At 43.5% G+C, this 14811-nt stretch overlaps 1 protein-coding gene across 3 annotated transcripts in view; it reads left to right on the forward strand.

Annotated features, from left to right (window-relative positions):
* Window positions 1-14811, forward strand: part of ryr2a (ryanodine receptor 2a (cardiac)) — a 46811-nt gene extending 32000 nt beyond the window's left edge. Inside the window, exons 87-114 of one of the 3 annotated variants that reach the window (XM_079578140.1) lie at window positions 204-280; window positions 478-551; window positions 3303-3383; window positions 3622-3710; window positions 3788-3916; window positions 4041-4145; window positions 4226-4307; window positions 5081-5239; window positions 5306-5460; window positions 5594-5809; window positions 6044-6316; window positions 6420-6626; window positions 6811-7098; window positions 7281-7351; window positions 7464-7620; window positions 7695-7781; window positions 7878-8144; window positions 8341-8471; window positions 8722-8764; window positions 8861-8994; window positions 9061-9121; window positions 9262-9408; window positions 10095-10229; window positions 10946-11102; window positions 11941-12005; window positions 12189-12289; window positions 12440-12491; window positions 12735-14811. In XM_079578140.1, coding sequence (XP_079434266.1) covers window positions 204-280; window positions 478-551; window positions 3303-3383; window positions 3622-3710; window positions 3788-3916; window positions 4041-4145; window positions 4226-4307; window positions 5081-5239; window positions 5306-5460; window positions 5594-5809; window positions 6044-6316; window positions 6420-6626; window positions 6811-7098; window positions 7281-7351; window positions 7464-7620; window positions 7695-7781; window positions 7878-8144; window positions 8341-8471; window positions 8722-8764; window positions 8861-8994; window positions 9061-9121; window positions 9262-9408; window positions 10095-10229; window positions 10946-11102; window positions 11941-12005; window positions 12189-12289; window positions 12440-12491; window positions 12735-12830 — 3639 coding nt within the window. In that variant the 3' untranslated portion in view covers window positions 12831-14811. Of the gene's footprint in view, window positions 1-203; window positions 281-477; window positions 552-1303; window positions 1322-3302; window positions 3384-3621; window positions 3711-3787; window positions 3917-4040; window positions 4146-4225; window positions 4308-5080; window positions 5240-5305; window positions 5461-5593; window positions 5810-6043; window positions 6317-6419; window positions 6627-6810; window positions 7099-7280; window positions 7352-7463; window positions 7621-7694; window positions 7782-7877; window positions 8220-8340; window positions 8472-8721; window positions 8765-8860; window positions 8995-9060; window positions 9122-9261; window positions 9409-10094; window positions 10230-10945; window positions 11103-11940; window positions 12006-12188; window positions 12290-12439; window positions 12492-12734 lie in introns of those variants that run through there. The other 2 variants (XM_079578138.1, XM_079578139.1) reach the window with 2 other exon arrangements.

The raw sequence follows: 14811 nt of genomic DNA on the forward strand, positions 1-14811 counted from the left end.
CCCGGGACAGTAATAATAATAATGACTTACTTGCACTTTATACGATTGAGTAGCTTCTCAAAGCGCTACACTGTGGTCATTATTCATTCATTCTATGCTCGGTGGGAAACTATTATTGTAGCCACAGACGATCTGCTCTACCTTCTGAGCCACAGTCACCCCCACATGGATACTACGAAGACTCCTTTTTATTCCTTTCACAGAAAATGCTGGATTATCTGAAAGACAAAAAGGATGTGGGATTCTTCCAGAGTCTGGCGAGGCTCATGCAGTCGTGCAGGTACATCATCCACTCGGTTGACATGGAGACTAATAGTCAGATCATGTCATTGTAAAATATATATATATATATATATATATATATATATATATATATATATATATATATATATATATTAAATGAAAGGTGCAGGTTCATGTAAGTGACAGTAAGACATAACAAGTAAGTAAGACATAACATTTCTCCTTCTGTCACAGTGTTTTGGACCTAAACGCTTTTGAGCGACAGAACAAAGCCGAGGGTCTGGGAATGGTGACCGAGGAAGGATCAGGTACAGTAACTGTTAATAACTTCTGTAACACAACATTACACCAAGACCATATCTTTATAAACATTAGCTGACATGCACCCCTTCCCACACTCCCCATTTGTTCTGTGTTGTCCACATTCATCATTTCTCTAGAGTTGATTTACAGATGTTGTAGTATGTTCTGTATATTGCTTGCCCTTAGTGTTATAGTTTCTTAAAGGTAATCTTACTACAAGAGAGATTAGTAAAGTACCTATAAGCATATAAGCATGATGCCTTGTTGTATCACAGACATATTAATAACTGAAGTGACACTTTTTACTCTTTATATTCTTGGTCAGAGAAGCATAGTCTGTGTGTAATGTCTGGTGCCTGTGTAATGTCTCAGTAAAGTTCACTCATTGATGTCTCGTGTTTACACAGATCTCATTCATAAGTCACATTGTCTTTTGATTGAATCTAGGCATGAAGAGACCATCTACTCCAGGTGGGATTTACAAAGGGAAAAGGTGTAGGCCTATGTACACAGGGCACTGCAAATATTGTGTGTATGGCTCTTTGTGCCTGTCCCTGACTAAACATTTCCACTGGAAAGCCCAGATTTAAATGAGATTCCTGAACCTCTATTAGGAGTGAACACTCAGATTGTCAGCTTTGATTAGGGCTGGGCCTCCAGCTTTGGTCCTGGTTATGACTTTACTCTTTGTTTCTTATACTCTTTCTTTCCTCTGTTGTCTTTCTTTTCTCATGTTTGTTTTGGGCACTTTCCTCAGTCACCAGTCATGAGCGTGGTAATTATGCCTCTGCCATTTCGCTGTGTGTTGATTGGTTGGTCTCTTTCTTCCTCTTCTCTGGTTTATGTCAGTTGTGCTGAAGTCCTGAGTATTAAGATGGTTTCATGGCAGTAAACGCGGCTCTATATTTATTTGTTATTAAATATTAGTACTAAACAGGTTCACACGCTACACCCCACTTTGTTTCCAAATGATTTGAATTTGTCCACTTTCCAAGGACGTCCACGTCCAAAGATTTATCATTGTCTATTCAAAAATGTGGCCTGTTGAATAGAGACACTTAAAGTCACACAAAAAACAACAACTTACAAATCCACACGGAGTAGCTCTCATATTGTTTCAAGCTGGTCATGAAGAGTTCTTAAACTGAATTGTCAACAGGATGCAGCCTCGCAGGAGGACTGTCTCAGCCAAGGAACAGGAAGTGGCATAATCTACAACATGAGAAACTCTAATTTTACAGGAAAAAAGAATGAATTTCAATATATTAAATATATACGCTAAATGAGAACAAAATACAAAATATTGAATGATGAAATTGGAAAACAAAATAGTACCGAGAAATTAAGCTGAACTTAATCTGACCTAAGAATTACCTTGCCACAGACTTCCATTGTTAAAATACAAATGGATGTTATCTAACCCCCAAATGCCTGAGTTATAATACTACAACATCATTGTTAAACCTCATTCTGATTTTGTCTGGTTCTGCTTGCAATTATTGGACGTTTGAAGGCAAGTGATTGCAAATATCTCAAGTTCAGATTGATCCATATTCTATACAGTATTACCTCCAGTCTGCCTCAGACGAAAATAAAGACATTTATCTTTCACTGTAACTATCCTGCAACAAAGTAATACTGCAGTAAATCGGATACAAAGATACATAAATGAATAACAGATATACTGCTTTTCAAGTGCTACAATTGAACTTCGTTATCAACTTTGCAACATTTCTGTAATATCAAAGAAATATTTACTTATGAAGGTCTTTGGGGGTTAAGGCTTTTCCTTTCTTTCATCCTGTCATGTCAAACTCAACTCAGGATGCAAAGCACGTCTGGTACGGGGTAAATACTAATCCAGTGCTCCCTCTGTCCCTCCTCCGCTCCGTCACAGCTCTTGTGTCTGGATCTGGTCACGTGTTGGTGTTTGTCTGTTGAAGTACATTCTCAGTTTGTGTGTCATCTGTTTATCTATCAAAACTTCAACTTAAACCACTGTTGGTCAGGACCATTGACCATCAGTGTACTGTGCTGATAGTGAGTTCAGCCAGCCCACCAGTGAATATACCCCACACATACACACGGTACATTCTCACCTTTGCCCAGTGGACAGAGCAGCGAACAGGCAAAGTATCACTGTGAGATTCTTCTCCCCAGCTCAGTGCAGTTTGCTGTCCTGTGTGCATATACTGTATGTCTATGTAAACTCTCTGTGTTAACTGTACTTACACTTTTAACTGTCCTTTGGTGTCTTACCTCCTTTTCATTGTGTTTCATCATTTTCTGGTTCACAGCCACACATTAGTGAACTCCACAAACTATCCGCAGCTCATAGTTTCTTTCCACAGAAAGAGTCAGCTTTAAGTCATGCTTCCACTGAAGTGTGTCATGTGGGTTGGCACAGTGGGCTTTGACAGTTACAACTTACAGTGAATACTCTCTGTGTCCGTGAAGAACAGTTTAATCTGGTTAAACATGTGGCCCAAGCAAAAACACAGATGTCTTAAGACATTCTTCTAGGAGTCTGTGCCATACCATATCATGCTGTACAGCTCAGTGGAAGCGTGGCTTTACTGCTGCACATTGAGAGTCTCAGAGTGTTGTGGTTTCCACTTCTCATTTGAAGTGTATGCGCTTGGTCTGGGACCATCTCTTCTGATCCTTGTTCACTCTCATCTTCCTGTACCCCCCTCCCCGGCTGTCCTGCTTGTGCATGGGCTCTGTCTGCCTGTTGGGCTGTTTTATTCCTCCAGGCGAGAAGGTCATGCAGGACGATCAGTTCACGTGTGACCTGTTCCGCTTCCTGCAGCTGCTCTGCGAAGGACACAATTCAGGTTTGTCAAAGAATCTACATATACTCTATCCTAAAGTTCCCAGGCCCAGCTTCATTATGTTGAAGTCAGATAGTGGTTTGACCTATTTCTGACCAAACGCTGAACAGAGGAACTGACTGAGGCCACACAGGACTAATCTTAACCTTTTTAGCGTTAGGCATTTTTCAACAGTTTGTTGCCATCTCAAATCTGCACAATCTCTGTATTTCACTGTGTCCCATTGAGTTGTGTGTTTTAGATTTCCAGAACTATTTAAGGACACAAACGGGGAACAATACGACAGTCAACATCATCATTTCTACAGTGGACTACCTTCTGCGGGTCCAGGTCTGAGCGCTCAGCTCTGGTGAATCTGCTTAGTGTTGCTGCTGTCATTCTCATGAGAGTCTCTAAAATCTCTACAGGAGTCCATCAGTGACTTCTACTGGTATTATTCTGGCAAAGATGTCATTGATGAACAGGGTCAGAGAAACTTCTCTAAAGCCATAAATGTTGCCAAACAAGTCTTCAACACCCTCACGGAATATATTCAGGTACATCATCTCTTTGAGCGGATGGGTAATGTTTTTGTCAACTGCTAAAAATATTTCAAGATAAGTCTGTCAAGCATGTTGTTTTTGTTGTGGGGTAAAAATATGCATCCCATGTGGTCTGTAGGGGCCATGCACAGGGAACCAGCAGAGCCTGGCTCACAGTCGTCTGTGGGATGCAGTGGTGGGATTCCTCCATGTCTTTGCACACATGCAGATGAAGCTGTCGCAGGTCGGGACCTCATTCTCTTGTCAGGGGAGTGGATGATAAGTCTTCAAAACAAAAGTGAGTCTACGATTTTGTTTTTGTAGGACTCCAGTCAGATTGACCTTTTGAAGGAACTGATGGATCTTCAGAAGGACATGGTTGTCATGCTGCTGTCTATGCTGGAAGGTACATCATGAAGTACAAAAATATACAGTATGTTTTTATGGGGTTAACGGTGAACATCATCCAGCAGCAAGGAACATTGATGTCGCAATATATTTCAAATGATTGTGGCCCTATAACATCTTGGGCCCGATCTTGTGCATCAAAACGGAGACGATAGCGTGACATTTTGCGCTCAGTCGGAGCGCACTTTGTGATCTTGCCACTCCAGACTTGGCGCATTTAAGTGGGTTGAGACACACACATTTTCCTCCAACCAGATCGACTCCGCGTCCAGGAGAGTGGTTGTGTGGGAGTTGGGGGTGAACATGTGCTTTTGTTTTGCTTCGCGTTCACAACAAGCGCGGGCCGATCCGCGCCACAGCGGACGCTGTAGCTCTTTTTCTCTCGAGACGTGAACATCGTTTAGCTCATGATGAGGTAAATAAAGTTTTTAGTTTGACCTGTGAGAGCCTAAGGCTTAAGAAAGAACGCAAGACAGCGCAATGTAAACGAGGAAGTGAATGTCAGCCGTGTTTCCATCAGTGTAGGCACCTCCTCTTGTGACGCCCCCTCACAGGTGGCGGAGGCGAATGGCACATATAGCGCCGCCACTCGGGAAATAATTCGCCAAGAGCCTGCGCCGCCCCGTGCGCCGCCACAAGATCTGGCCCCATGTCTTTTTGCCTTCTTTCAATATACTGTATAACAGATGAGCACCTCCTGTATATGCACAGGCAGAGCATATCAAAGGTGTATTACCACACACCTGGCTGATGCCTGATTTTCTTCTTCAGGTAATGTGGTGAATGGTACCATTGGGAAGCAGATGGTGGACATGCTGGTGGAGTCCTCCAACAATGTGGAGATGATTCTCAAATTCTTCGACATGTTTCTCAAGTTGAAAGACCTTACCTCGTCAGACGCCTTTAAGGAGTATGACCAGGACGGAAAAGGTGTGTATACTTGATTTTTTGAAATCTCAAATGCCAGTGCAGACTTGTAACTGCTCTGAATTACAGGAGTGATCTCAAAAAGGGACTTCCACAAAGCCATGGAGAGCCATAAGCACTACACTCCGTCAGAAACGGACTTCCTGCTGTCCTGCGCTGAGACCGATGAAAATGAGCTGCTTGACTATGAGGAGTTTGTGCAGCGCTTCCATGAGCCGGCAAAGGTTCACAGCTCTCATTATCAGTGTTTCTCACTCTTAAGATTATTCCTGCATTCTTAATTAGTATAATATCTTTGATAATTCTATTTTGTGTTGACCGTGTTTTAATTAGTGCTAATGCTGTTTGATTATAAAGGATATAGGCTTCAATGTGGCCGTCCTGCTGACCAACCTGTCCGAGCATATGCCCCACGACTGTCGCCTGCAGACCTTCCTGGAGCTGGCAGACAGCGTGCTCCACTACTTCCAGCCGTTTTTGGGCAGGATTGAAATCATGGGAAGCGCCAAACGCATTGAGAGGGTTTACTTTGAGATCAGCGAGTCCAGCCGCACACAGTGGGAGAAACCACAGGTATTTCATAATACAACTTTGAGTTCTGTGTAGTGCTATACAGGTTTTACTATAGATAGTGTTTTCCAGACTTGTGTTTGTCTACAAACAGCAAATCAATCCGATTCTGATTCTGACATTGTTCTCCTAATCAGTACCACTACTTCATACTTATTATCTGCTAGTATTTCCTTTTGAGACTCTTTGAGACAACCTCTGTTGGCATTACCATTATTGCGTGTCGTGTCTGACCAGGTGAAAGAGTCCAAGCGTCAGTTCATCTTTGATGTGGTGAATGAAGGAGGAGAGAAGGAGAAGATGGAGCTCTTTGTAAACTTCTGTGAGGACACCATCTTTGAGATGCAGCTGGCCGCTCAGATGTCTGATGCTGGGGAGCGCTCCATGGTCAAAGAAGAGAGTGAGAGAGAGAGGCCAGACGACGACACCTCTGACTTGGGCTTCTTTACTCTCAACACAGTCTGCATGGCTCTGGTGACTCTGCGCTACAACGTACTTCTGCTCTTCAAGGTGAACCATCACAACGCACATTTACAGGATCACCCGCATCGATAGTTTTTAGTCAAACCTCAGGAGCTGGTGGAGAGATTACAGGATGTTTTCATGTGGACAGGTGCTGTCAGTGAAGAGCCTTAGGAAGCAGATGAAGAAGATGAAGAACATGACACTGAAAGAGCTGGTGGGAACCCTGTTGTCCTGTTACTGTGCCATCCTCCTGGGCCTGCTGCATGTGGCCTTTAGTGTGGCCAGAGGATTCTGCCGAATCTTCTACAACACATTCATGGGCGGAAACCTGGTGGAGGGTGCCAAGACCATAAAGGTGAGTGCACTGGAAAGCTCCATTACGAAAAAAATTAACTTTTCACTTAATTATCAAACTTCTAAACTTATAATCATGAATGTTCAAATGATAATGTGATGCATCTACATTTGCTCCCTTTTCTGTACTATTATGAAGTATTTGGGGCAAACTCCTGGATTAAGGACTGATAATGTTCCCATAGGTGTCTGAACTGTTAGCCAACATGCCTGACCCAACGCAGGATGAGGTGCGCGGGGAGGGGGAGCGGGACAGGAGGAGTGAGAGGAGCTCAGCCAAAGAGGACCTGGCCGACCTGGCGGTTAACACCAATGAGACGGAGCTGCTGTCGGACATCTTTGGCCTGGACCTACGGCGAGAGGGGGGCCAGTACAAGATCACCCCCCACAACCCCAATGCCGGCCTCACCCAACTGCTCAACACCCCTGTGCCACCCCCCACACCCCCCACAGAACCCAGACAGCGCCACCCGGTGAGCCTAGGTCACACACCGTTTAAGTCCTAGGATCTTCGTTAAAAACTTATTTGTCACCTAAGGGGAAAGTGTTTTAATGTAACTCTTACATCGTATGAGACCCCAGCACATCTGACGTCTGGTCTGTGTTTGTAACAACAAATAAGCACCCTAAATCTCTCTTTTTGTTCTTGTTTCAGTCCAAGAGCTCTTCACTCGAGGGAAAGGAGCCAAGTCCTGACACCACAAGTGACACAGACAACAAATCTGCGTATGCTTCCTTTTTCTTTTGATTGTTGGCTAAATATTATTCTCTCAGTCCGGACTTGACCATGCAGCGAATGTTTCATCATCCTTGAATTTCCTTTCACTTGTTTTGACAGTAGGACAGAAAATGTGGAAAAAGACAAACCACAGATTGTGAAGAACGTTAATGAGAAGCCCAAAGTGAGATGGCAGCGTGTTTCCAGATCGGATGAAGGCGACCAACAGGAGTCTGCGTTCTGGAAGAAGATCTTGGCCTATCAGAGGAAGATGCTGGTAAGTGCTGTAGTGTCTGTTCAGTCCATGGCATACGCACATCCTTCACTGTGTCCTGTCTCTGCTCACCACAGAACTACTTTGCCAGGAACTTCTACAACATGAGGATGCTCGCTCTCCTTGTGGCCTTTGCCATCAACTTCATCCTCCTTTTCTATAAGGTGAGACCAACTTCATCCTCTCTTATCTCTCTGTCTCTGTTGCCTCGATCCTTCTGTTTCCGTGCCAATTGTAGTGATAACATATGGTGGTTGCAGGTGTCTACAGCCTCAGCTTCAGGGGTGGAGGACAGAGTGCCCTTCAGCCCCCCTGACAGCCGTGTTGAGGCGGACTCTTCAGAGGGACAGGTCCTGGGCGAAGATCAGGCTGAGACGCTCACTGACTCTGGGCTGTCCCACAAGCCGGCCACTGTGCGCTTTGTTCTGGAGGAGAGCAGCGGCTACATGGAACCCACGCTCAGGATCCTGGCTATTCTGCACACCGTCATCTCCTTCTTCTGCATCATTGGATACTACTGCCTCAAGGCATGTCCTCGGCACAACACGACAAACAAAATGAACACTTCTCTACAAATAAAGTCTTAAGATAGTCACAAATAGTTAGTTAAATGTGTGAAGATGCACCAGAGTCTTCAGATATAAAAAGTTCTGTGCCTCTATGTAATTACACTGTACTTCTCTCTTCCTGGTTTCTTTTTTCTCTCTATCGGATGTGTGGCAGGTCCCTTTGGTCATCTTCAAGAGGGAAAAGGAGGTGGCCCGAAAGCTTGAATTTGATGGATTATACATAACAGAACAACCCTCAGAGGACGACATTAAAGGACAGTGGGACCGACTGGTCATCAACACACAGTTAGTGGCATCCCCTCAGTGCAATCTTATTTTCGAAAACTTAAAGGAACAGGCCACCTTTTTACCATACTGAGATATGTTCTTGCCTGAGCTTAGACTAGTTGATGCGTACCTGTCTCTTTGGTCTTTTTGCGTGACTGAGCGCACGCACAAAGACCAGAACATATGTCAGTATGGAAAAAACGGTGGCCTGTTCCTTTAAGAGTTCAGAAAATTGTCATTTGAACATGTCATGTGTTGTATCATGTAGATCGTTTCCAAACAATTACTGGGACAAGTTTGTGAAAAGAAAGGTATGTTTTGGTTCCAATGTACTTTGTGAAATTACAATGGCTTTGTATAATTGAGCATTTTTGAGAATGTAATCTGAGTAAACTGTTTACTGTCAGGTGATGGATAAGTATGGAGAGTTCTATGGTCATGACCGTATCAGTGAGCTCCTAGGGATGGACAAGGCAGCTCTGGACTTCAGTGACTCTCAGAAGAAGAGGAAGCCGCGCAGAGATAGCTCACTGGCCGCTGTGTGAGTACTTGACCACTAGGGGCCCTCCAATAATATACTGTACACTGACTTCACTTCTTTTTATAGACTCAACTCCATTGACGTCAAGTACCAGATATGGAAGCTGGGGGTTGTTTTCACTGACAATGTAAGTGCACACTGGCACTTCTCTGTGGAACATTTGCACAATGCACATTATTGAGAATGTACATTGAAATTCAGGAAAACTTAATGTGAGAAAATGTGCTTTGTATGGCCTTGTTTTAACTGTGTGCACTCGCCCTTCAGTCATTCCTGTACCTGGCCTGGTACATGACCATGTCTATCCTCGGACATTACAACAACTTCTTCTTTGCGGCTCATCTGCTGGACATCGCAATGGGTTTCAAAACTCTGCGGACCATCCTGTCGTCTGTAACTCACAATGGGAAGCAGGTAAACGAGGCGGACTTCTACATCGTCAAAAGAAAATATACCTGGAGTTGTGTTTTGTTACTTTAAAGCAGGGGCGTCGAAGTCGTTTGGGTCGTGGGCCAAAATTAATCCCCCATATTCAGGCCGCATATATTGTAAACTGTGGCCTCATAAATGACGGCTTACACTTATTGCGCTTCATCAGCCTGTGTCATATGTTTCTCAAAGTGCTACATGAAGTCATTATTCATTCAGCCCTCACTCGATGGCAGTAAGTTACTATTGTCGCGATAGCCGCCCTGGGGCAGACTGAGCATTAACCACGTGGCTATAATATGCTGTTTGTATCGTGATCTCTTATTATGTCAGCTGCCCCCTAGTGGCTGGAGTGAGCAAACTGTTCTTTTATTTTATAATCCATAACTCCGCACGGGAATGGGCTAGAGATGTACTTTTTTTTTGACATGCTCAGGAATTCATGCTCCTCAAAGGGCCATTAACTCATCACGGGCCTTGACCTTGACACATGTGCTTTTAAGTAATCCCATACCCTACAATCCTGTAACTTTCAACGTAATAATTGCGCTGCATATTTTATTATTTTATGTGGCCTATGCAATGGCCTTCAAGGGTCATATGACTGAAACCCATGAATTAGGTGAAAGGTTCCTAACTCTATCCTCCTGTGTGGTGTTTGTTCTGTGCAGCTGGTGTTAACAGTGGGTCTCCTGGCTGTGGTGGTCTATCTCTACACTGTGGTTGCCTTCAACTTCTTCAGAAAGTTCTACAACAAGAGCGAGGACGGGGAGCTGCCCGACATGAAGTGTGACGACATGCTCACGGTGAGCGGCTCCTTCTTTGGGCCCAGAGTCTGGCCTCAGCGCCCAGGCCACCAAACTACAAAATGTAGAAATAACATGACTTTCTTCAAAACATGAGAAATGAGAGATAGACAAATTTTTACCCATTTCAGAGGCACATGTGTTGAAAAGTTGAATAGGACATGCTTCTCTCTACTTCTGTTATTTAGTAAAATGCATTTGCTAAACAAAATTATAAATATTTAGGGGCATTTGGTGAATAAAGATAAAAGCCACGCATTTTCCCATCGTCTCGACTGTGAGCAGCAAAAGCCCATCACTCAGCATCAGAGTCAGAACAGAGTGATGTGTCTGACCAGAGAGAGCAGTGGGAGCAGCTGCTTCCTTCATAGTACACTATAGAAGGCCTATATAAGGCTGTGGCGCAAGGGTGAGCGGGGGAAGGAGTCACCCGGAAAGCCCAGGACACTCAGTAATCCTCTCAGCCAGTCACCCGTAACATTTCCTGAGCTCATGTCCTTCTAAGGGGCTGGTGATGGTTCTTATGTGTGTGGGCAACACCAGACTGTGGCTAAAGAAATCCCTTACAATAACCGTTGGCACAATGTGAGAGGGCCCACTTCACTTCCATTTCCTTCTGTTCCCTGAGACCTGAACTCAAGTCAAATGTACCATGATCTCAGTACTGAGTACTCTGTACTGTGCACTCTGCTCATTGTGCTTGTTGTGTGCTGCAGTGCTACATGTTTCACATGTATGTGGGTGTGCGTGCCGGTGGAGGCATTGGGGACCAGATCGAGGACCCGGCCGGAGACGAATACGAGATCTACCGAATCATCTTTGACATCACCTTCTTCTTCTTTGTCATCGTCATCCTGCTGGCCATCATCCAGGGTACACCCCGCCCCTATAATAATCAATTTAATTGCAAATGTGTTTCAGTATTAGTGAGTGCATGTCGGCCATCTTGAATAATGTGCGCCGTCTTGAATTTTTCAGGCGGCTAATGTAAAAGAGAGTCCTAAGCTACATCCATGCCAAATTTGGCACTTGTACCACAAAGTGCATAATGTCCTCTATAAACGGCCTCGCTAGTTTATAGTGGGGCCTCCAAGAAAAAGTATTCATTATAATGGACTCTCACTTTGGTGCTATTATAGGCTATGGGCATCATGCACAACAGCTCAGAGTAAGCCCTAATGTGGACCTGGTTTCTTTGTCTAGTCCGAGTTTGGACCTGGTTTAGTTCAGTTTTAGTTCCAGATTTATGTATTTTTGTCCAAGTTTTGTGTTGTTCCAGTTAAACCCTGTTTTGGACTGGTTTAGTTGCTGATTTAGGAATAGCCTTCTTTCCCCCTAAATACTAGGCCTAATTTAATTGTTGAGTTTGAGTTTGATTTTAAGTGAGTCAAAAGTCTAAATAAATCTAGTATGCACAAAAGGCTGTGTGTAGAAATGTAGTGTTCAATGTTAGTGCAGGTTTATGTAGGTCCGTGATAAAGAATAGAAAATATCACGAGCTTCTCCTGTTTGAAAAACCACCAGCCGTCCCTGTATAACACATATAGGTTATTGTATTGTTCAATATATTTGTATTGGTCAGTTATCACTGATCAAAATCACAGTGAGACAGGGCACTGGGAAACCAACATGAGTTTAACCCCCTCTGTGGTGACACCTGGTTTCCCTGCTGTCAGTGAGCTCTGATACAGACTGGTCTCTCTGTCTGCAGGTCTCATCATTGATGCCTTTGGAGAACTGCGAGACCAGCAGGAACAAGTGAAGGAAGACATGGAGGTGAACCATATACACATTATGCGTATTAGTAGATTATTTTAGGAAGGATAGTAGCCCCCCCAGGGTTTACTGTCCAGAGTCATTAAAGTTTTATCTCCACAATTAGGTGTAAGTTAGATTCTGAGAGGTTTTTTCAGCCCATCGTTTTCAAATATAATAACTTCACACCTGTGTTCTTTTCAGACCAAATGCTTCATCTGTGGAATCGGAAATGATTATTTTGACACAGTGCCACATGGCTTTGAAACCCACACACTTCAGGAGCACAACTTGGCAAACTACCTGTGAGTGCTTATTTTTATAAACCTGACAATAGTGTCAATATAGTTTGTCAAAGAAATCAAGGACTAAAAAGCTCCACTGACTTGATCCTTCTTCGTTTGGGACTTTTGATACAGATTTAATGTGTATTTCTTTCTTTCAATTTGTTTCAGATTCTTTGTGATGTATTTGATCAACAAAGATGAGACAGAGCACACTGGCCAGGTAATCCTTGCTATCCTTTTACTATGATCCCACTTTACACACACTAAATGGGGATATCAACTGTTGTATTGGGTGATACTGTACATGTAGTAGTTAGTGTGCCACGGGCTGCAGGAGCTGATCTGCCAAAGAGTTGCTGGAGAAGCACACCTTAGTTTCATCATGAAACAGGCACCAGTTTGCAGGAGGTCATGACCCCGGGTTGTGCTCTGGGCCAGCTCTAAATCTATGCTCTGTCCACAGGAGTCTTATGTGTGGAAGATGTACCAGGAGCGCTGCTGGGAGTTTTTCCCCGCTGGAGACTGTTTCCGTAAACAATATGAGGATCAGCTCAATTGATTCTTCATCAAACACAAAAATGTTCTTGTTTCGTCCAAGTGAGGCCCCTGGTTTCAGGCGCCTCCAGCACACTCAGACAATGCTTGTGTTTCTTGTTTTTACAAGAAAGTTTGTATGATACACTGATACATGCTCCTCTGAACAGCACAGACACAGCGAAAGCTCTTGACTCTTACAGCTGGACCAACTGGCTGCTGGCCTGTGAGCGTGGCTCTGGTTGACTCCTCTGTTTAATGCACGTTGCATGTGAGCACATGTGAAGCTCCAATGAAGCATTTCGCAATAACTCATCCATCACCTCAGGCTGACCCACAGCCCCCCAGAACCAGCACGCCCCCCTCCCCCAGGACATCGCTGCTCCTGTGTCCATGCTTGGACTGGCTAGCTGTAGTGCTCCTGAGCTTATGAAAGAGCAGGAGAGGAGCCGTCACAACTTCTACAATGAGAATTCAAAGTTCAAAAGTTCAAAATAATATTTGCATCAACAGTATATTGTGTTCCTACGAAGTGCTTACATACATTCAGGACCACTATGAAGTGATTCCACACTTTAGACCATTATGTCTGACCTTTTGACTGTTGATTACCGGTAAATACAATATTTAGTATATATTCATATACAACCATATTGCCACATTCAGAGTATGGCAGAAAGTCACAGCCTCAACACAATGCCAGAAAGAGTCTCATTTTCACTTTCTAGCATCCTTCATATCATATTTATGCACTTTAAATGAGGTCACTGCTATTGAAGGACCTGACACACTGTTGTAATAGTGAAGAGCCATGAGCCTATTCTGGTGGAAGCATGCATTCTCCAGGTGCTGAAAGATATTGATGAAGATATAGGATTATGATCAAATATATTTGATGGTAAGCAATACCAAAGTTACTATGTGATAAAGTTTGGAAAATGGGATCAGGCTGAGTGCTCAAAGAGCAGACAGGAAACAGTGCCTTAAGCCAGAGGCCCGCGGTGCAGACGGACATCTCCACTTCTCTGTGACCACTCTAAACTCTCCCTTTGGCAGGGACACTTAGTTGTGCAGTGAATTATTTGCCTTCACACCCTGTTCACGACAGAAGTCTTCCAGTAGACGTGGGTGTGAGAACCCTACAGTAAAAGTGGTCTATATGAGGAGCATGTCCTCACCACAGCAGCACCAGTCTGTCATGTTTCCCTGTGCTCACTAAATGTTTAGGGTCTCATCACCTGCTGCTGTCAGAGAGGGCTTTAGTTGAGGGCAAAGTGAAAGAGTAAATGATGACTTCTGTGCAGATACACTAAAGGAACTGACACCATCAGTCACTCCTCACTGCTGAACACCTCACAGATCCACATACATGAACATTGCTCTGCATAGTTTTCACCATTTCTGATGTTGACCATGACAGCAGTCCTCTGTCTAAGATGAGCCCAGAGTGGTTTACACGACCTTGGGCATGCGTTCAGATGTATTTTTTAACATTTTGAGGAATGCTACATTTTAAATTCTGTTCTCAGTTTAATTTGATTTTATATAAAAATGGCCTAGTAATACTTTGCATGTTTACTACAGGTTTCTGATAATGTTCAAATATGACCCTTTTGTATACCGTATTCAGTTGACAGAGCATGTGGCACATATAGAGCACATTTACAGGCTACAGCCCTGCTCTCCTCAAAACGTTACTGTTGCTTTCTTTGCTGTCCTGTCAAATCAACCAAAATAAGCAAACACTTTTTGTGAGAAAGTATGCCATGCACAGATTCATTGGATGGTGATTGTATATTTCGGATAAATGTTTGTAATCTTGAAATCTGCAGGTTTTGCTGTAATTGACAATGTTATAAGTGCATCCTTTTTCTGTGGTTACTCCAGAAATGATGAGTGTATGCAAGGAATGGCAATTTTAATCTAATCGAGCTTGCTTATCAGAGCAGACATTTAAATATGCATTTAATATTCTTTATGATATTTTTATTCATGTATTTATTCAA

This window comes from Gobius niger, assembly GCF_951799975.1.
Source record: "Gobius niger genome assembly, chromosome: 19".
Lineage (NCBI taxonomy): Eukaryota > Metazoa > Chordata > Actinopteri > Gobiiformes > Gobiidae > Gobius > Gobius niger.